Source organism: Rhinatrema bivittatum, chromosome 8 (assembly GCF_901001135.1).
Source record: "Rhinatrema bivittatum chromosome 8, aRhiBiv1.1, whole genome shotgun sequence".
Taxonomy (NCBI): domain Eukaryota; kingdom Metazoa; phylum Chordata; class Amphibia; order Gymnophiona; family Rhinatrematidae; genus Rhinatrema; species Rhinatrema bivittatum.
The window spans coordinates 206,642,452-206,664,681 of NC_042622.1; the positions used below are offsets into that span (position 1 = coordinate 206,642,452).

General features: G+C 47.1%; 2 protein-coding genes across 3 annotated transcripts in view; both read right to left on the reverse strand.

Annotated features, from left to right (window-relative positions):
• The window catches only part of UNC45B (unc-45 myosin chaperone B), a 108,773-nt gene extending 102,620 nt beyond the window's left edge, over positions 1-6,153 (reverse strand). Inside the window, exons 1-2 of one of the 2 annotated variants that reach the window (XM_029612781.1) lie at positions 6,002-6,153; positions 1,924-2,087 (exon numbers count right to left, since the gene is read on the reverse strand). In XM_029612781.1, the coding sequence (XP_029468641.1) occupies positions 1,924-2,085 (162 nt within the window). In that variant the 5' untranslated portion in view covers positions 2,086-2,087; positions 6,002-6,153. Of the gene's footprint in view, positions 1-1,923; positions 2,088-3,470; positions 3,611-6,001 lie in introns of those variants that run through there. The other variant, XM_029612782.1, reaches the window with a different exon arrangement.
• Positions 6,154-18,209: 12,056 nt separating this feature from the next.
• POLR2J (RNA polymerase II subunit J) lies at positions 18,210-22,230 on the reverse strand. The gene is made up of 4 exons (XM_029612792.1): positions 22,071-22,230; positions 21,795-21,884; positions 20,137-20,311; positions 18,210-18,947 (listed from the first exon to the last, which is right to left on the reverse strand). Exons 1-4 carry the CDS (start codon positions 22,121-22,123, stop codon positions 18,912-18,914), a joined length of 354 nt encoding a protein of 117 aa, XP_029468652.1. The 5' UTR covers positions 22,124-22,230; the 3' UTR covers positions 18,210-18,911.

Sequence of the window (22,230 nt, forward strand, 5' to 3'; positions counted from 1 at the left end):
CACGCAGGGGGTTGCACATTTGTGCATCCTATGTGTGCTGATGCCCGCTGCCTTGCACAGTTCCCTCCCAGTCCACTCCAATTTCGGAGCGGACTGGGAGGGAACTTCCCACCCCCAGACTAATCTCCCTTCCCCTAACCTACCTCCCCCAGCCCTAACCTAGAGCCCCCCCACAAAATGTTTGTTTTACCTGTTGCGCCTGCCTTGGAACAGGTGCAGGTTGCGCGCACCGGCACCCTGCCGGCGCGCGATCCCCCCCGGCACGGTGGCAAACGGCCGCTGTGGCGGGGGCCTCTAGCCCCGCCCCTCCCCTTTACATGCGTCCCGGGTCTTTACGCGCTTGGCCGGGCCTTTTAAAATAGGCCTGGCGCGTGTAGGCATTTGAAAATCCAGCCCTAAATGCGTAGAAAGTGTGCGCATAACTTGATAGAAGGTGGGCTATTCAAAATGGCTCCCTTTAAGTTTATGACTGGAATATGTGATGTGTTGAATCATATTTGAGAGGGTAATTTTGAAACTCCTCGGGAAGGGGGGAATGCAGGCGCAGTCTCAAAGAGAAATTCCTCATAGTGAGTGCAGGTAAAAACGCGCCCGCATCCTGGGCCCTTGCCTGGGTTGCGTCGCTCATGCCAGAAAGTACAAACACACGGGCCGATGCAATAAAGTGCGCGCAGCCTAGAACACAGGTCAATGCTCAGATGGGCGCGTGGTTTGGACCCGCTGGGCTAACGCCCGATGCAATAAGGGGATTAGCGCGTCCAAACAAGCGCCTAGCTAATAGCGCAAATCACATTAAACTCCATGTGGATGAGGTTATTGGCGGTTACCCCCAAATGCAAGGAAATCGCCTGTCGACCAGCGCACCCTTTTTAAAGCGGCAAATTTAATGCCAGTCCTGGAGCTGGCGTTGAGTCATACCCACGAGCCAAGAGCACGTGGAAAAACAAAGTGTGCTGCTCTCTGTGGCTCCTCCGGCTTAGCATCGCTGTGATACCGTGTTCTACTGCTTGCGGCGCTTAGAATTAAGGGGAAAACGGTAAGGGCTCGATTACAAAGATAAAAACAATTTCTGGGCGCAGAGTATACACGCTGCAGGCGTGCGCGCATATTGTGCAGGTGAGTTATCCGCTGCGAGATAAAACGGACGCTCGCACTGAGTTCCCGCTTCCCTAACCCTCGCACAGCCACCGCTCCCGGGCGCCCGATGCTTTTGAGCGCTAGGGACGCACAATTTTTACCCAGCGCGTCATTTTTTTTTTTTTTTTTACGGCGGCAGCTCGTTAAAATAAAGCACCGTGCGCCCGGGAGAGGTGGATGTGCGTGCGTTAGGGAAGCGGGTGCTCGATCCCAGCGCCCGTTTTACCGCGCGTGATATTCCTCGGTTCCAGAGGTTTGAAAACCGAAATCTCTGCGTTTGCTTTCGCTCCCCCTAGCTGTCCCCTCCCCTTATTGTGCGGCTGAACGCGAGCACGCTGTGAGCAGTGCACGCCTTTATACTTGCAACGGGGGGGATATAGGATTATATATCACCCAATGAGACTACCGCCTGCCCAGAGAGGTGTGCAACATAAAAATTCACCAATACAAAATCCACTATAAAAAGATAAAACAGCATTAAAAAATAACCCAATCCCCACCCACCCACTCCACTCCACTCCAAATCCCAACCACTGCCATCGGAGCTGCCAAGTCCATGTCACCCCCCAGTCAAAACCAATCACACATCCCACCTTATTAAGAAACCCAATCCCCAAACACCAATCACAAAACTGTAAATGGCATTTTTACCCAGGAAATGCGTTTACTATGTAAAAAGCTTTATTGCCCCTCCCCTCTTCGTAGATTTTAATTATCACGGCAGCTGCATTACCAGATGCCCGCCTCCGACAGATCCCGCGTGCTCCCGCACTTCTGGCCCCTCACCTTTTTCAAGTAGCAGGCGGCCCGGTTTCTGTACAGCACGGCCTGGATCCTCTTGTCATTGATCAGCTTCAGCGCTTTGGTGTAACTTTCGATGGCACGCTCAAAGTCGCTGGCTTGGAAGAACTTGTTCCCTTCCTCCTTCAGCTGCATTGGATCCTCCATGGCTTCGAGAAAGGAAAAAGGAGACGTGTGTGAGGATTCTGGCCAGATCTCATGTCAGCAGGACGTTGGGCATTGCAGCATAGCGGAGGGGGTGCATTATTGAGCGAGGCCTTCTCTTCCCGCATTTACTATTGCAGAGCAATGTAGAATACGACGGCCGAGAAGGGCCACAAGGACCATGGTGTCCGCCCATTTTTACTTTTCCTGTTGCATTACTACAGAAGGCCCCACCTGATCTCCAGTTTTACCCAAGCAAGCAAAAACAAACAGCAGCAGCTAGCTCTGGCCATACAGCCAGCAGAACGAAATCATTTCCTATCAGTGTCAGCCTGCCTGGGAACCTGTGAGCTGTGGTCCCCCTGAGGCTGCTGCTGATTAGCAGGAGGCGGGGAGGGCAGGTAAGAGGAAAGAATAATGCGTATCACAGAAACGTGATGGACTGTCTAGTTGGGTATCCACACCAGCTCCTCAGCCTTGCAATCTCTACCACTCCCTTAGAGATCCCCTGTGCTTGTCCCATGCATCTACCACCAACACTGGAAGGCTGTCCCATGCCTCCACCACTAACACTGGAAGGCTGTTCCATGCCTCCACCACCAACACTGGAAGGCTGTCCCATGCCTCCACCACCAACACTGGAAGGCTGTCCCATGCCTCCACCACCAACACTGGAAGGCTGTTCCATGCATCCACCACCAACATTGGAAGGCTGTCCCATGCCTCCACCACCAACACTGGAAGACTGTTCCATGCCTCCACCACCAACACTGGAAGGCTGTTCCTTGCATCCACCCCCCTTTTTTGTAAAGAAATATTTTCTAAGATGACTCCTCAGTCTCCCCTCTTTTATCTTCAGTCCATCACCCCTCCCTGCTAATCCACCCTTTCTCTCCATCACCACCATCACTTTTTCCCATCTCCAGAGATGACCCCAGCATTCTCTCTCTTCCTCCCTCTCTCTCTGACCTCGGCACTCTCCTTCCTCCCATCACAAACGTTTGCTCCTTTACTCTTCCCTCAGCTGAGTCCCGGGAACTGGAATCACAGCTAAGGTTTCTCCCCACATGCTGCCTGAAGTGAGGGTGCTCCAAGTTTACCCTTCCCCTGCCTGCGGGCTTAGTGAAGGCGAGTGGCTGGAGCTTTTTAATGTTTCCCCTGAAACCTGGCAATTGATGCAAATTTCCTGAGTCTCTGGGGAAAAATCCGGAGAGTACCCAGGTATGCATATCAGGTATCGCTCTAACGCCAGGAGCAGCTTCACCGTATAGAAAGCAGGGGCTTCTTAATTATCCTTCTTGGCTCAGATAATAATTTTACTCTTTCGGCACAAAACATGAAAACTGTATGGCTGAAATTAATCCTCACAGCATTACTGAGCCTTTCACCTCTAGGTCACCGGTTCAAATCCAGCTCAACTCAGCAGAGACATAAACAAAGGCGGCATGTGTGAAATGAGCTGACGGTCTCTGTCCAGTTCCAGGGGCTATATTGGAAGCGTTTGCATCACAGCCACGGTCAGACTCTACAAAATCTGTGAATTCTGCTGCGCACCTTTCCACTGATTTCTGAGGAGGAGAGAGAGAAAGGCCAACTTCCAACACAGCTGCACCATAGTAAAAACATGGAGGAAGCCATTTTGAAAATACCATCCCTAAGCAAAAGATGTTTCTGTTCTGGGCGATACAATTTATCCTCAATTCTGCTAAACTTGAGAGGTTTGAGCAAACATCTCTGGGCAGGACAGAGCTGAGTATTCCTCTAGCGGGCCCAAATATTATTCTGCAACTTGAGAAAAAAACATCCCGGATTAAATCTCTCCACAGGTTACTATTGTATGGATATGTGATCTGTAATCCATGGCTTGGGGATCAGTGACAGATTTAGTTTTTTTGCTGACCCAGCCCCTCCCTCGGAAGGTCAGGGAGTAGAAGGTCTAAGGTACAGCTTCACAGTTCCCCATGGCAGATCAGGGGTAGCTTATGCAGTGAGAATTAGAAAATATTGGCAAATATTTCCATCTATATATTACATCTTAAAACTAAAATAGCTCGCCAACCCTGCTTGTCTCTGTTTAATTTTTTATTTTATTGGGTGAGGAGAAGAGATCTCAAGTATTAGTAGACGGGAGGAATTCTTGGGAATGGGGAAAGGAGAAGGAGAGAGTTTGAAAACTACTGATAGGGAGAGGAGAGGGAGGAGGACCAGGAATGGGGCGAAGAACAGGTAAAGTGACTAGGGATGGGGGGGAGAGAGTGAGAGAGGACCCGGGATGAGGAGGATGGAAGATGGGGGAGATCCAGGAACGGGAGGGAAGTTAAGAGGGGAGGATCCGGGAATCTGGGATGGGGAGAAGGAAGGGAGGGAAGGGGGCCCTGGAACTGAGGAAAGGGAGAAGGAAGTAGGAGAGGGGAATGATCTGGGGAGAAGTAGGTAGGAAAGAAGGGAGGGAGGTTCCAAGATCTGAGGGATAGAATTGGAGATCAATGGAGGGAGGATCCAAATTGTGGTCATTTCAAATGATATTTGAAATGACAGGTAACAGGTAGTGGATGGTTCTCCTACGCTCGGGCATCGGGGATTGCCAGTCCTCTCTCCCCCCCTCCTGAAGCAAGGCACAGGGCAAAAATAGACTCGACATGTTATTAAAGCAAATAGAAATTGTAACAAAAGTAAACTTACTGCACGCTTCCAGCAGCCCCAGTCCTCTCTCCCCTCCTCCCGAGGCGCCCACCGCGGCTCCTCTGCCTCCCGGGGGTGGCCGGCGGCGAAAGCGGCTTCCAGCAGCCCCCGCCGGCGAAGGTGGATGAACGCATGTCCAATTTGGGCGCTCAAGCAGCGAAGGCGCATGAGCGCACGCCGTGACCTGAGCGCCCGGATGGAGGAGGGGAGAGAGGACTGGGGCTGCTGGAAGCATGCAGTAAGTTTACTTTTGTTACAATTTCTATTTGCTTTAATAACGTCGAGTCGGGGCAAGCAGAGGAGATCTGTAAGGGGCAGTGGCTTGGCAGCTGAGTAGGAGACGTGGATGGGCAGACCGGGCGTATATCTGCTGTCATATTCTCGGTTTCTATGTAAAGTCAAAATCCCCCCCCCATGCAAACAAATAATGCCAAGAAGAGGGCAAGACACATCTCCCAAAAATAATCAGAGTGGGAGAGAAGAACGTTCTAGAAACAGGGAAGGGGGATTAAGACTCAAAACCGGCGCGGGGGAGGAAAAACATGGAAAGACGCAGACATTTGAGATGGGGAGAGGGAAGAGAAGAGACCCCCCCCCTACAAAGGACAGTTGTGAAGAAAAGAAAAAAGCCCCAGAAACAAGAGGAGGTGGGTGGGGGAGAGGCCAAATCTGCAGCGGGGATGCAGGTGGACAAAAAGCAGGAGAGGAAGAGCAGAGTCAGACGGGAGGAGGGTGAAGAAGGAAAGGAGGAGAGGAAGCCACACAGACCATGTGTGCAGGGCTGCCAGCTGGGCTTCCAGGTCCAGACAGTTCGTTCTGGTTTAAAAACTGGGGTTCATTTTGCTTTGCTCTATTAAAATTATTAGGACTCTGAATAAATAGCAGTAATGATGGATGGCAAGTTCCTTACCCTCCCCACACACTGCCCAAAATGTCTTAAAGTCTGGCTACATTATCTGGGAAGAGGGAGACAGTGTGCACGCCGGCCCCCTCACTATCCATCCTCACGTTATCTGCAGGGCAAGGCCTGGCAGGTCCCCTCTGTCTAATCAGCTAAGACGCTTCTCTCCACATTTGGCAGCAAACGCTGGTGCTCCAGGCCCGTCCCCATCACCTGTCTCACCACAGCCCTACTTGTTCAGTCCCAAAGCTTCATGAAACCTGGACATTTCTCCACCAGATTCGGCATTCGGTGGCCCGAACGTTATTAGGGACCAGCAGTCCCTCAGCCACTTACCTCGGTGGAGTTCCTGGGCCGTGTCTCTTCGCTGGGGGCAGCTCGGCGGCTGGCAGCTGTCCGGCTCCGACTGGAATGTGGAGCACAGCTCCTGCACTTTATAAATAACCCAGGGCCTTGGGAGGGGCACAGCCCACTACAGCTAATGTTAGGAGGGGAAGGGGGAGAAAAGCTGTGACCTGATATCAGGAGAAAGCAGATTAGCAAATTTGGCACACCAGAAAAAAAAAACCAAAAAACAATTTTGTTTTCTCTCTACTAGATTTATTATCACGAATGGAAAGCTGTAAGTATGCCCTAGCAATTGCAGCTTCTATATGTTGTTTCCCTGCGGACTCTCTTATACCATTCCCAGACCCTCTTGTCTATTTATGGAAGGAACAGCTGAGGCCCGGGGAACAAATGTCCCCTGCACCTACCTCTGAGCGCGAGGGTTGCCAGCACCAGCAGCTCCCAGCAGCTTCTGGAATACACTTTAGATTCCCCAGACTTCTCTACCTCGCACATTTGATCGGTATTCTCTCCGAGACCATACAAACAAACATACAAACAGCGATAGCGCAACTCCACAATTATTGGGGAAAAAAAACCCAAAAAAACCAACCACGGATCACAGGAGCTCATCTTAACAGGGCAGCACCGGAGACAATGTGTCCCAACGTGCAACCCCAAAATCACAGCACCTCCCCAGGGTCGGTGCCATGGCACCAAAAGCAAGAGGCACGCGATCTCAAAATTAGTCAGTGTGTCACCACATTTCAGGTTCAGGGTCACAGCAGGGCACTGCGAGGATCTCAGCCCCAGCGTTACAGCAGTGCCAGGGCCCCTCCTCCTCTCCTCATAGCCCCTACTCAGGTCCCGCTATCCAACACATTAACTCTTCCTCCCTTCTCCGATCCCAGGTCCTCACCTTTTTCCAGCTACCTCTCCCCCTCCACTCCACCATCCCATCTCCTTTCCCTCCTCCTTACTTCGATACACCTTCCCGAGTCTTCACAGTCTAACTTGGATTGATGGATTCTCTCCTTCCTCCCTTAACACATCAATCACTTCAGGGCCCATACAGGGCATTCAATTTATTTATGCTCCTATGTGGAACGGTGTCAAAGGCCTTGCTGAAATCCAAGTACACTATATCTAGTGCTCTGCCTTGATCCAACTCTCTGGTCACCCCATGAAAGAAATTCATTTGACAATACCTACCTTCTGGTAAAACCATGCTGACTTGGATTGTGAAATTCATTGGATCCCAGAAACCATGCTGTCCTCTGTTTTAGCAGCAATTCTGTTAATTTGCTCCCTTTACCTGGGATTACCCTTAGAGCTGATGAGATGTTTGTGGCTCCTCCAGAACACAATGACGAGAATATCGGGCGGCACGAGTTTCTCCAGAACTGGCATGTTATGCCAGTTCTGGAGAAACTACATTAGTTGCCTGCTATCTGGTGGATTAAATTCACAAATCCACAGATTATTTTTAAGTGTCTTCACCAGAAGTGACTACTTTTATCTTCAGGAGTTACTGCCTTACTAATCACCCTTGCAGTCATTATGCTCCTCACAGCACCTTCACAGGTAAAGAGAGAGACTACTGCCAGAAAAGCATGTGCTCATTCATTTGATTTATATTTTGTACAGTCCCCTTAGATATCCAGTTAGAGCCACAAGGTTTGAGGTTCAGGAAGGTAAAAACCTGACTATTTGGGCTGGCATTCCTGGAGGCCACTGGCCAAGCTCTTTGGAGAGGGCCAAATTGCAACAATGTGGAGCAGCAGTGGAGCACAGATATGACTGAGAGAGAATAAGAAGAGTAGGATGCAGGGCCGGTGCAAGGGGATTGGGCGCCCTAAGCACCTTCAGCCTTGTGCTGCCCCCCCCCCCCTGTCGTGCCGCCCCCGGTCGCAGCCCCGACTCCTCCCCCCCCCCCCAAAAGAAAACTTACAAAATACCTGGTGGGGGCCCGGGAGCGATCTGCTGCTCCAGGGGCCTCGGCTGGCACTAAGCCAGGGTCAGTGCCACTCCCGGGCCCTCCGCTGGACCACAAGGGGGGCATCGGGAGGGGGGCACGGTGAGGCGGGAGCTGGCAGAATTTTGAAAGGGCACTTTTTGTCCTTTCAAAACTCTGCCGCCTGCCGCGGCGCCCCCTAGATCGCGACGCCCTAGGCACACGCCTAGCTCGCCTAGTGGTTCCTCCGGCCCTGGTAGGATGCCAATTAATTGAATGAGAGGGGTGCAAGGAATGTATTTGGAAGACGGAGGTGGATGGTGCTTTGTGTTCATCTATTGGTTTAGAATTATCACCTGTGATACTTTCTTTGCAGCTTTTTATGGTTTATTATAATCCACTGAATTTATTTGATAAGGCAGAATACCAAATCAAAATAAGCAAATAAACTTACCTCCTGGCAGATGTAGTAGCAACCAAAACCATAACAAAATTCAAGTATGCTTGGGAACAGAGAGGACGGTAGAAAAACACAAGATTAAGAGACTGCAATATTGCAAACAACCCCTTAAGGGCAAAGGAGGAGCTGATAAGGAGAAAACAAGACATAGATAAAGGAAGTATGAGCTGATAGCAATGCAGGGCACAGGGTAGCTGAGTAGGAATCCGTAGGCTACAACTCCCCAGAAACTAACTGGATCAGTGCCAGCAGGTTGGTGATAGCCTGATACCATTCAGCAATATGAGGGAGAGAGATGGCTGGACCTTACTAGTTTTGGTAGCTGTTCGGATTACAAAGCTTGGTGGCTCTCCTGTGCGCGCGATACAGTAAATAAATGTATTTAAATTAGGCCCGGCGGTAAAAAGAGGCGCTAGAGACACCAGCGCGTCCCTAGTGCCTCTTTTTTGACAGGAGCGACGGCTGTCAGCGGGTTTGACAGCCGACGCTCAATTTTGCCGGCGTCGGTTCTCGAGCCCGCTGACAGCCACGCGTTCGGAAACCGGACGCTGGCAAAATTGAGCGTCCGGTTTTCAACCCGCGGGCCTATTTCAAAATTTTTTTTTTTTTTTTACTTTTTTAACTTTCGGGACCTCCGACTTAATATCGCCATGATATTAAGTCAGAGTGTGTACAGAAAAGCAGTTTTTACTGTATCGGCCTGTTAATGTGTGGAATACAGCTGGACTTGCTTCTAGAATGGTATTTTTTAACAATGAACACGCCTTTTGCACACCTTTTACTTTTGTAGCTGCTCCTTTCAGTTTTTTTCTATTCTTCTCATTTTATCAAATCCCTTTTGAAAGTTTAGCACGAGAGCCGTGGATTTGCTTACTGCCCCCCTTCCAGTCATTAAATCAAATTTGATCATATTATGATCACTATTGCCAAGCGGCCCCACCACCATTACCTCTCTCACCAAGTCCTATGCTCCACTGAGAATTAGATCTAAAATTGCTCCCTCTGAGAGCGGATGACGTCACCGCGCAGGACGGACGGCTAAACCCGGCGGCTCACCTCCCGCCCCGATCATCAGGCACCATCGGCGTCCTTGCGCCTCGGTTCCCCTCCAAAACCGAGGACCGGCAACTGCTAGTGCTGCTATGGCAGCTAACAAAAAAAAATTGGACCTCAAACGTTTTTCCTTCGCCGCAGCCGTGGCGGAGCTCGACTCGGAGAGCGCGGACAAAATGGCGGACGGAGTGGCCTTGCTCACTGACCCGGAGGAGGAGGCAATATCGGGGCCCACGGAGTCGGGAGACGGCGGGGCACCATCCCGGGCTGACTTCTCCGCTTGGTTTGGGGCCATACGAGCAGACATGGCCCAATATAAAAAAGATATGGAGGCTATAATGTCCGGGCTCAAAACAGAGGTCTCTGAGTTGAACCACCGCGTGGAAACTGTGGAGGAGGGACTAGAGGAGCAGCAGTCACATAATCAGGCCCTCAGTGAAGAACAACAGAAACTGAGAGACTCGCAAGACACCTTAGCAAGGCAAGTGGAGGATATGGAAAACAGGCTGAGAAGATCTAACCTCCGGTTTAGGGGCATCCCAGAGATTAATGAAAATACAGATTGTATGAAAGTTATACAAGATATTTGCCTGACCTTGCTTCATGCGGAGCCGCTGCAGCTGAGGAGACCTCTATCATACTGGACAGAGCTCACAGATCCTTGGGGACCCCCAGGAATAATCAGGCTCGGGACATCATTGCTTGTTTTCATAACTTTACCATGAAGGAAAAGGTGATGACTGCGGCCAGGAAGCAAGGCTCCCTGCAGTGGCATGGGAACAAGATTGAAATCTTCCAGGACTTGGCATTTACCACAATTCAAAAACGGAGAGAATTCCGGGCAGTGGTGCAGGTATTGCGTGATCAGAACTTTCGCTATAGATGGCTGTTTCCCTTTGGACTGAGTTTTTCTATCAATGGCATCACCTCTAAAGTGCAGCAGGTGTCGGAGGCTGAGGAGATCCTGAGAGCGGCGGGCTACATGTCAGAGTCACGGCGACCGCTGAAAGTAGGAGCTCCAGAGGCACCCCACATGAGAGAGTGCCCAAAGTGGCAACGAGTGCCTAAGGGTGGGAAGCGGCTCCGCAGGAATTCAGAGGATTCTAATGCATCCAAAGGCCCAGGCTGAGGCGAAGGGACTCTGTGGTAACAATTCTTCACTTTGGACTGGAGTCTCACGAGGGGGCTTGGGGTCACTGCGGCCATACACAGGCCGGGACCCCGGTTCGGTTAAGTTTTTACAGTCTTACAGGTTGATTGGATACCGTTGTCTTGTATGTGTTCACGGGGGAGGGCGGGGGGTGGGATAGGACTTGCTCGGTGATGTCATCACTCTCCAAGGTCGAAGCCCACGCAGATAGTGGGTGCATTGGGGGACGGGGAGGGTGGGGAGGGATGGGTGAAGGGAGACCGGTTCAGTATTACTTTATCCTTAGTCCCGTAGGACCTACAGTGGGGTGGGGTGCGAGGCGCATACTCCGCTGGTTGCTACTGGGAGGTGTGCCATGCTGTTTCTTCGCAGCGGGGTGGAAAAGCTGTCCTCAACTTCTCACATTTGTAGATGGATAGTTTAAAACTACTCTCTATAAACACTAAAGGGCTGAATTCCCCCATGAAAAGGAAAACCTTCCTACAGGATATGAAACGTGTACATGCTGATATTGTGTTCTGTCAGGAAACCCACTTGACCAAACGGTATGAAAAATTGCTGACCTCCAGGGATTTTCCCCTCTTTTTCCATGCGGCAGCATCTAAAGGGAGTAAATATTGCGGGGCAGGCATTTTGTTTTCTCAGCATCTCACGCCAGAGGTCGGAACCATTTTAAGGGACGTGGAGGGCCGATATATCATGCTGAAAGTGCAGATTCACCATACTCTTTACACACTGGTTAATGTTTATGCGCCCACAAGTGACCAGGCCGGTTTCTATGGAAAGATTTCCAAGATATTGGCGGACTGGTCGGAGGGTCAGGTTATTGTGGGTGGGGATTTCAATATCACCAGAAATCCCTATCTGGACAACACGGGCTCTAGTTCAGGGGGGCGTCGCAAGGATAGGCAGTCCTTTAAGCATTTGATTGAGGATAGGGGCCTAACTGATATCTGGCGATTATTGAACCCTACAGCCAGGAACTACACTTTCTTTTCTAATCCACACCAATCCTATTCAAGGATTGATTATTTCCTAATTGATAAATCACTGGTGAGCCATGTCCTAGATACAGACGTGGGCAATATCACCTGGTCGGATCATGCTCCAATTTGGGTTACTTTGAGGCAGCCCGGGGGGGAGCAGGGGACTCGGTTCTGGCGTCTTAATGAGCATTTACTTGATGATAAGGCTTTTGTTGAAACTATTAATGGAGCCATACGTGATTTCCTGGATACGAATGATAATGGGGAGGTAGGCCCCGGTACACTCTGGGAGAGTTTGAAAGTGGTCCTTCGGGGTCTATTTATTTCCAGGGCAGTGTTTGTAAAAAAGGATAGTGCGAAGAAGCGACTACAGTTGCTAGAGTCCATTGCTCATTTAGAATTACGCCACAAAAGGCTATGGAGCCTTCTGTTGCACAACAGTTAAAAGAGGCACGTAGAGCCCTTCATGATTTAGAGCTGGGGAATATTGCCCACCAATTAGATCTCCTGCGTCAGCAACATTTCGAATATGGCAATAGGGCGAGCAAACAATTGGCACGAAAACTGAAAGAAAAGGAGGCAGTCACACAAATTACGAAAATTCGAAATATAGATGGGCAATTTCTCCACTCACAGGGGGAGATAGGTAAGCGATTTAATGCCTTTTATCAAGAACTCTATGACTCCGACCAGACCATAACTGCTCAAGAGATCTCCAAGTATTTGGAGGGTGTTACACTACCAGCATTAGCGGAGGCAGATAGACAGCGTCTAGACAGGGAGGTGACACAAATAGAAGTTTTACAGGTTATTAAAGAGCTCAAAAAGGGCAAATCCCCTGGACTGGACGGGTATTCCGGGAAGTTTTATAAAGTGTTCGGCCCCCTACTGGTGACCCCTCTTGTAAACATGTTTAATGATCTCAGGGACACGGGCCATATTTCACAACAGGCTAACACTGCGGGCATTACTATCCTGGCCAAACCCGGGAGGGATCACACCCTGTGCGGCTCCTATAGGCCGATATCACTTATCAATGTTGACCTAAAGATTTTGGCTAAAATTCTAGCCCGGAGATTGGGACAGGTGGCTCCTATTCTAGTGGCTCCGGACCAGTCCGGGTTTATCCCTGGGAGGCTCGCTTCCGATAATGTGCGTCGCGTTGTTGAACTGATTGAACATGTACAAAATAATGATATTCCTGCTACTCTTCTCTCCATCGATGCCGAAAAGGCGTTTGATAGGGTTCACTGGCCCTATCTCTTCGAAGTCTTGTCAAAAATGGGGCTGGGTGCTAATTTTCAGACCTGGGTATCTAAACTTTATGACCATCCACAAGCCCGCATTAAGATCAATGGAGCGTATTCCCCACCTTTTGAGGTCCGGAGGGGTACCAGGCAGGGATGCCCCTTGTCACCCCTGCTCTTTGCTTTGACCCTGGAACCACTGGCAGAGACTATCAGACGCTCCCCGATCATCATGGGTCTGCCCGTGGGAGGGTCTGAGTATAAATTGTCCCTTTTTGCGGATGATCTTCTTTTCACAGTCACGAACCCTGCCACCTCCTTATTTGAGTTAGCGCAAGCAATTAGATCCTTCGGGAGGGTGTCCGGGTTCAAGATGAACGAGGACAAATCTGAGTTGCTCAATGTTTCCATGCCTGAGTTAGCATATTCGCAGCTGGCGGCCCAATTACCCTTTAAGAAGGCTAAACAATGGATTAAGTACTTGGGGGTTAAGATTTGCCCTGATTTACGGCAACTATTTGAGCAAAACTATACGCCTCTTCTTACCTCCATTCAACACAGTTTTGATAGATGGGACAGACTGAGTTTGTCCTGGCTAGGGCGCATTGCGGCTGTCAAAATGACGATACTTCCCAAATTTTGCTACCTGTTCCAGACTCTGCCTGCCAAGGTACCTTACAAAGCATTGACTCTGTGGCAGCGGAAGCTATTCCGATTTGTCTGGAAAAGGAGACCCCCAAGGGTGGCTAGATCGGTGCTATATAAGGATAAGTTGCATGGGGGCCTTAATTTCCCTAATTTACTATGGTACTACGTGGCTAACCTGCTGGCTGTGATAGTCAATTGGCATTGCCAGACTCAGTCCAAACCCTGGATATCCATAGAGAAGGCGATAGCTCGAGCGCCTCCTTTGGCCACTAGGGTGTGGGCAACGCCTAGACCGACGGGGGGGAGTCTAACAACTTTTTCACAAGTGGTGCTGGAAACCTGGCGGCTATGGAAAAACCAGCTCGTGGGAGACCACGTGGCGTATTTGTATACCTTTCTTCATAACCCAATGTTCCCCCCGGGGATGGACGAAGCGTTCATTAGCAGATGGCAGCGTAAGGGCCTTACCACTTTGGGGCAACTCTGGAAGGGAGGGAAACTTATACCATTCACCGACTTATTGGCCCAATACCACCTAGAACCGTCCGACCACTACACTTACCTGCAATTATCTCACTTCTTCTCTACTTATAGGCTAACTAGGTTGTTCGCTCAAGAACAGCCGCTATTTCTGACACTCTGTGGGAACGCGGATCGGGTTCGGCGACATGTCTCTAGGATATATGCTTTGCTGAATGAGGGAAAAGGAGGGAAGCCTTTATATCGCACACGCTGGGACTCTGATCTGGGCGGAGCCATGACCGGGAAGGCCTGGGAATCTTGCTACCTGCGCATTTCTAGGTGCTCAGTCTCTGCGACACTGAAAGAAAATGGCTATAAAGTTCTTTATAGATGGTACCTCACACCGGCACGCATGCATAAAATGTCCTTGCGCCCCAATGCCAGCTGTTGGAGGTTGTGTGGCCTAGAGGGTACTTTCTTTCACATGTGGTGGGATTGCCCTAAGGTGGTACAGACCTGGACGAGTATTCAGGACTATATTTATTTATTTATTTAAAACATTTTATATACCGATTTTCACGGAGAGTATCCGACCAAAACGGTTCACAACTTCAAATTATAAAGATAAAAATAATAATACTAAAGAAAAATAGAAACAAAATAAATAAATAGAAAATAGTAAAGATTGAAAATAAATACATTGTATAATTATAATCCCTAACACTCTACATAACTTAACTAAAAAGAAATTTTTTTTAACAAAACAAGAAAAGTCAGAAATTTAAGATCAACTTAACTCCCCAGCTTTGCCTTTTACAGGCTGACCCGGAGGAGGGTAGCTCCGGGGAACGAGCATTGACGGCGCAGGTCGTACTAGCGACCAGGTGTGAAATTGCGTTCTGGTGGAAGCGGGCGGACACCCCAACCCTGAGTGATGTTCTGCACAGACTGGATAGGGTGTACCTTATGAGTCATCTTACTGCAATCAGGCAGGATCAGCTACCTAAATTTCAGAAGATCTGGGGGCCCTTTTCTAGGGGGAAACTTAAGGATTGATATCTGGTAGTAACACAATTGTGGAGAGGTAGATCCACCCTACTGGCGTCCTTAAGGAGGTACATCTCTTTTCTAACTATGACATTTCTCTTCACCTCATTGTCCTCTTAATGGGCTCTACATCTACTCCTTGGGATAGGTCGGTAAAGGAATTTTGGATGAACCGGTTTGGGGGGGGGGAGGGTGGGATGGGTAAGGGAGGGTCGGGGTACAGTGGACGCAATAAAAGCGAAGGTCCACACAGAGTTTAAGCAGTTTTTATTCATCTGTTAGTTTCACACCACCACATTGATGTCAAGCATTATGTTGTTTTTGATATATGTATATACTATGACATACTGAGCAATAGCTGTGCTTTGGAGAGTAGACTTGGGTCCCATATGCGCGGGAGGTGGCATTCTCTTAAGCGGGCTCTCAGTTTACTGAGGTGGGACGCATGTGTAGCAATCATGTACTTCCACTCTGCGTTGTCTAGAGTGTACAATGTATGTCCTTCTGTGCATTATGTCGTTTACACTGTGGAGTGATACTCTACCTTTGTATGTCCTTCAGTTTTAATTCAATAAAATACAAATTTCAAAAAAAAAAAAAAATTGCTCCCTCTCTCGTCAGTTCCTGAACCAATTGCTCCATAAATTGGAGCAATTGGTTCAGGAACTCCATAAATTGGAGCAATCTATCATTTATTCCATCCAGGAACTTTATCTCTCTAGCATGTCCTGATGATACATTTACCCAGTCAATATTGGGGTAATTGAAATCTACAATATATCTGTATCACTTAATCCAATATACAACGAAAACAGTATACCTAAAACAATCATGTTGTATCAATAAAGTTTTGTGACTTTTATGAACATAAATTTATGGATCATTTTATCTTAAATATTGGACCATCATACTAGCTGCGCTTTGCAAGTATATAACTTGTAATTTTTACCGCTATGGGTCTTTTAATCATCGGTCCATAACCCATGTTTTGGTTTTTTTCTATTTTTATCTTTGCAATTTTTACTTTTAATTGTTTCTTGTTTTTTTCATAAAAATGTGGAAAAGGTACTTCCCTTTAGTAGTGCTGTCGCGCTTCATGAGTCCAAGATCCGGAGTTTAGGAATGTAAGTCCGACGTGTCCACGTTTCGCAGGCTGCTGCTTCAGGGACTGCACTGGACAGTTCACGTTGTAAAATATTCTCCGGTTGGTGCTTGGTCGAGTGAAGGATGTCTGTTAGTTCCACATTACTTCCCACATTTTATTCAAGGTCCAAATTAATTATTCTCAGACCTTGCCGCCATTTCCTCTTATCAGCATTTGAAGTCTCCCATTTTTACCGCACTACCAATTTGGTTAGTTTCCCTAATTTCTCTTAGCATTTCACTGTCCGTCTCATCTTGACCAGGTGGACGGTAGAAATCGTGTAGTGCCCAGGCTAAGTTTTCGTAGAACAATTTCAGGTCAGGCACTAGTTCCTGATTCTTAGAACCCCTAATTTGCAACCAAATATTTGAAATTTTAGCCAGCTGGCCTTTGACATCTACCTGGACCTCCATCAGGGTTCCTATCCAGTTTCCACTGGTTCTGACCCCTCTTTCCTCTCAATCTCTATGGTTTATGCCAACGGACCAACTCTTAGAGGGACAGTAAAGATCTGTTCCCACTTAGAGGCAAGGTTGAGGGCTTCCCCATACAAAAGACTGGGGGGGGGGGGGGAACTGAATGTGATCTAAAAACAGCACATGATGGCTCAGGGCTCCCTTTCAGTCCACTACAAAGCTGTTTGCTTAAGAGGGGCCACTTTCCCTCCCTTTATCGGGGAGACTTATTGCTCCTTGCCCCACCAAGTATCCAGAGCTCCTGCTAACCCAAAAAGGGAAGGGGGGGGGGGGGGGAGGAGCCTCATTGTTGTCCTCAAGGGATCCAGGAATAGACATTTGACCAATGTCTGAAGAAAATACCCAGGAATGCCTTTGAATTATGAACCTTAAGCTTTATTTATTTTTCTTCTAGGCTGCTTTGAAGTCTTATAAAAGATTTTTTTTTAACTGCACTTTGATTATGCCAAATTCTGTTTACATGGTGTGCCAGCGCTACTTGCTGTCCAGGGCAGTAAGGATCAAGGTTGCAACCGTGGATGGTTCAAGCTTGGGGATTTTGTCATGGAGCCTCAGAGATTCTGCTGGGCTGAACGAGGAGGGGCGTCTGCCAAGCTCCCCTCTACTAGGACCAGTCCATACTACCATTCTCCCCCACGTCTGCAAATCTGCTGCGGCAAACGCATACTGAGGAGCTGAGTCTTTTAAAGCGAGTGAAGTCAGATCTTGAATTTTTGTCTCTGCCTCCATCTGCTGGCCAGAGGGGTGCATTGCACCTGCATGGACTAGTCTGCAGGACAAAAAGTGGTCAAGTTTCTACAGCTGGGATATATTCTTACTGGTGTAGGCCACAATAAGTAGGCAGACTGAATGTGCCAACTTGTCTTATATGCCTTCATCTACCACATTACTTTAATTCCTGGCCAAGCGTTTGCTCTCCAGGCTAGCCAGGGACACTGCAGAGGTAGTGTTCATTGACCCTGCAGGCAGGGAATCTCAGCCATTGATCAGAGTAATGGCCCACAGTAACTGGGTTTCAAAGGGAGCTATAGTTTGTGGCCCAAGGCAAGGATGGGGTAAAAAACTTAGTAGCAAACAAAGACTCATAATGCCATGACCCAGTGGAAGCCACCTCTGATTGAGCCAGAAGTGCAGAGGGACAGGAGGAAACTGTCAGGCCCCATCCCACACACAAAAAACTTCAATACTTTTGCTAGATATGTCTTCCTTTTCCGTCCTTTCTTAAGAGAATTGTTAGTTGCTTCAATTTTGCGAGAAGAGTTGAGATGAATTTTTTTTTTATCATGAAATGTAATATGTAATTATTTATAAATCATCTCTACAGACCAAAAGAGCCCAAGCAAAGCAGTGTATCCAGACGTATGTCACTGTGCATCACACACAACATACATGACACAAAACAATCCCCATCCAGAAATGCCTCCAACCACAATTAGCCATCGATGCATTCTTTTCATCTTCCGCTGGATCATTCACAGGCAGAGAATATGAGGAAGGATTGTCTCGGTGAACCTCTAGTCTTCCATCAACCTAACCAACAAGAAGTTGGTTAGCACCCTACAATCAAACACATTCCAAAACAAACGCCAGTGCACATTATTTTACCAATGTTTATTTTACAATACCATACACAAGATGGAAAGCTTCCTAGATATAAACCATGTAAAGCTGGAAAAGAATTGAAAAAAAAAATCCCTTTCGAAGGGAATTAAAACAGAAGGCATCACAGGAAAACAATTCGGTAACAGAATCCTGGGAGTTCATAGAACAAGCATCAATATTGGTCACTGCACGTCTGGAATATGACAAACGGAACTCACATCAAACAAATGACATTTAATAAAGAAAACACCTAAAATGAAGAAGCAGCGCACTGGCTCAATGTCTGCATCATGTGGGAGGTCTAAATCAAATTTCCAAGCCCTGCGGGTCCTTGGTCAACTCTGGCCAGAATTCATAGCACTTGTAAGGGAGCCACTGGACAACAGTGGCACCAAAGCCTATGGCCCCTGGCCGAGGGCTTGCTGAACTGGCCGGGTTGAACAGAAGGGAAAGGATTTTTAAATAAATAGGGAAAAATCTGTTGTAGGTGCAAATGAGGATTCACGACACTGTAATCTTAGTAGATGCTGGCTCGAATTGAGCTAGAAAAAACAGGAGGAAATGATCAGGCAAAAAAAAAAAAGTGCAGTTAGGCCAACTGCATTCTGACACATATAGAGCAAGCAATCAGAAATGACAACTGAATGTCAAACAAGGTTCTGCAGTCCAGGCAAGCGCATAGCACGCACATCATTCAATCCCTTCCTGTTTGTCTTTAATAGCAACCTGTGGAAAAAAAAATTAAAATAAATAAGCTGCCATTGAAATATTCACAAAGCTTGTTTCACAGGATGACATTATTTAAATGGAACAACTGCTACATGGGTCCTGAACAGATACAGCTGGTCCTCTCCTTGGTAAACTGGATTTGGGCATTAGATCAGTGTTTCCCAACCCTCTCCTGGAGGCACAGCAAAACAGTTGTGTTTTCAGGATTTCCAAAATGAATATGCATGACATAGATTTGCATACATTGGACACCCAGGACGTGCAAATCTATTTCATCCATATTCATTGTGGCAATCGTGAAAACCCGACTGGCTAGATGTGCTTCCAGAAGGTTGGGAAACATTGGGTTGTTGGGTGTGATGATTATAGGTACAGTCCTCGTCTGTTCTTTGGCTATTCTGCTTCCTCTTTCACTCTTAGCCCTAGCTCTTTTATTCTTTTTGTCCTAAAAATTTATTTTTGTGTATTTTTGCACACCTTTTTATTACGTGCATGTGCCCTGTTTTGGTGAGCTCCCCAAGCCTCCTTATTTCTCTTTGCTGGCTTATTTTCTTCAAACTACACTCTACTCATCCCTCTTTTCTAGTCCCCACCAAACATCACTGTTTCATTCTATCCAAGTGGCCTGCTTTCAGTACCACAGCAAACCATCTTCCCTTTACCTCCCCTAAAAAAAATCTCTGACCTTTACTTTAAACTCACACATCACCACACACGTTCCTTACATCCCTATGTTACCTCTCCTACAGGAATGTATTACCCCCACTGCTGCCCATAAAAGAATATAATAATGAAGACAGAAAGAAATAAAATGGTCCATTCAGTCCGCCCAACGAGTTTCTTATGGTAGTAACCTCCGCTCTATGCAGATTACCTCCAAGCCTTATGTAAAGGGTAACAATATTTACAATCAAAAACAAGCAACTGTCAAACCCATAACAAAATTACCACGAACAATATTTTTACGGGGCGAGCAACCTTCTTGATAATTCAGACAACGCTGCTTGAACATGCTTTGCTTTTGGACGTCCTACTGTCTGCACATCAGTACCACAGATTGTAAAAGACAGGGCCCATCGCTGGTTGTCTTCTGAATCCAATTTTCCTTTTCCTTTGAAGCAGATAGAGATGTTGCAGTTGCGTCAAAAGCTAACTATTTCTTGCATGATACCAAAGTTGCACTTACCCTGAATCTCTCTTCCAGGAGGGAAAGCTCACTGATCAAGTCCGTGATTGCATTGGTGAAAGCTTCCTGAGGGCTATAGTCAGGAGTGGTCTGAAGCCGAATGATTATTTTGTGCTCTAAAGGATGAGGAACTTTGTAACCTGCAAACAAAACTTGAGGGTCCTTCAGTAACTGTCTGAAAATGAAAACCACAATGGTTTTACATGTAAAAATAAGTGACATTTTTACATAGCAAGACCCTACTGTCTTAACAAGAAAGAAAATAACCCCAGACAAGCTCTTACTACAGGATATTTCTCTTATAAAAACAGTTTACAGGAGCAAATACATACATACTCCAAAGTAAAGTGTTCTTTTTAAAATACATGTACCTTCCATGGCTTAGGTTCAATTTCTATTCAAATTCTATTTTTCAAATTATATACTGCCTTTTATTCCTGAATAACAAAGTCTGTTCTCTATCTTACCTCACATTAAAATCTTCAAATTAAAAAAAAAGTGTTAAAATAAAGAAAGTGATAGGGAGAACCTTATAGCATAACTGGCTAACACTAGTTTACACCTGTGATAATTACCTGTGTGTCACCATAGCTTGGATCTGCTTTTGCCAATCAGAACTGCACCTTTCTTGCTGAAACAGAAGTTTCATTAACCAGCCACAGTCTTCCTGATTTTCACAACCCCACATCTTCTAGATTCTCAGAGTGAAACAAACATCATCTACTGTAAGATCCAACTTCCATTTATCAAAAAAGATAAATGTAAAATTTTATGAAAAGGCACCAGGCACCTCTAGTTGCCAATCTGCCCCATTTACACTGCTTATTTAACACATCTTTGGCTTTACCCTCACTTTCCAACTACTAAGAATTATGTCTCAACTTTCTTGCAACCACAACTTCTATGAAACTCCTCCTATCTGCTATTACAGTGCTAGTTTATATTACAGCAGCACTTAAAACCAGCCCTGATGAAAATTTTCACAGAAAATTTAAACTGACATCCTGGAATTCAAAACCCTGAGTAAAGTATATGACAAGATCTGTAAGTACCTTTCCAAGTATGCCAGCTTCCAGCTATCATACAACATGCAGTCATCTATTCTGACTTCTGGAACGTCCCTACTAATAGATACTAGATTGGAAGTATGATTTCCTGAATAAGCCTCCCAGATTGTTTAAAGTTCTGTTTCAATATTTTGGTAATTGCTCTCTGCTTTTAAATAGAAGAAAAAAAAATGATATACTAAAGACAACTCAGAACGCTATCACAATATTTCCCTAAAATGACAGTGGCTTTTTAAAGCATCACTTTTCTCTACATGGTCCCTATGTCATTTAAAAGGAGAATGTTAATGAGCCATTACCATGAACTGTTCTCCTCTGGTCCAACGATCCATGGGAACAGAAATTGTAAAACTAAGGTAACAGTCTGCAAGACGTGCAGAAAGTGAGACCATCATTTTGTGAACCTTCTGGGAATGGAGAACTGGGGATAGGGAAAAACCTACCATACCTGAATTTAACTGGCTTTAAAGCTACTAATGAAGAGATGTGAGCTAAATCCGAATAAAATAAATGTTACAGACATGGAACTGCTCAATATCACTTGCTACTGTTGAAGTCAGTCTAAAAAATAAAGCTCCAAAATTCCCTTACGATTTGATGATATTCCCCAGAGTATGGTCTTCCTTATTTATTGTAAACAAGCAGGCATTTGGCACCTTCGTATCTTTTGTAATCGTAATCCTGCAAAATACGAAAAAGTAGAATTAAACCACTTGGCGACCCTCCCCTCTCCCACACTCTTAGCATCGCCCAGCCCCCTCCAGTCTTTCACCGTCCGCATTCATAAAGCGGAAGCGATGCGCCCCCATCCTCTCCGGCTCTCTCCCGCCCCACCCTCCTGACTCCGTAGGCCCGCCGCTCTCTTACTTTTTCTCGCCCTCGAACAGCAGGAAGGACTCGAAGGCCGGCGGTGCGTTCATCCTCGCAGCGATCTACGAGGGGGGAGCACGCAAAGCACTTCCGGGTCACGTACGGAAACGCTTCAAAAGCCGTCAACCTTGAGCGGGGCGGAAGTTAAGGGAGGGCA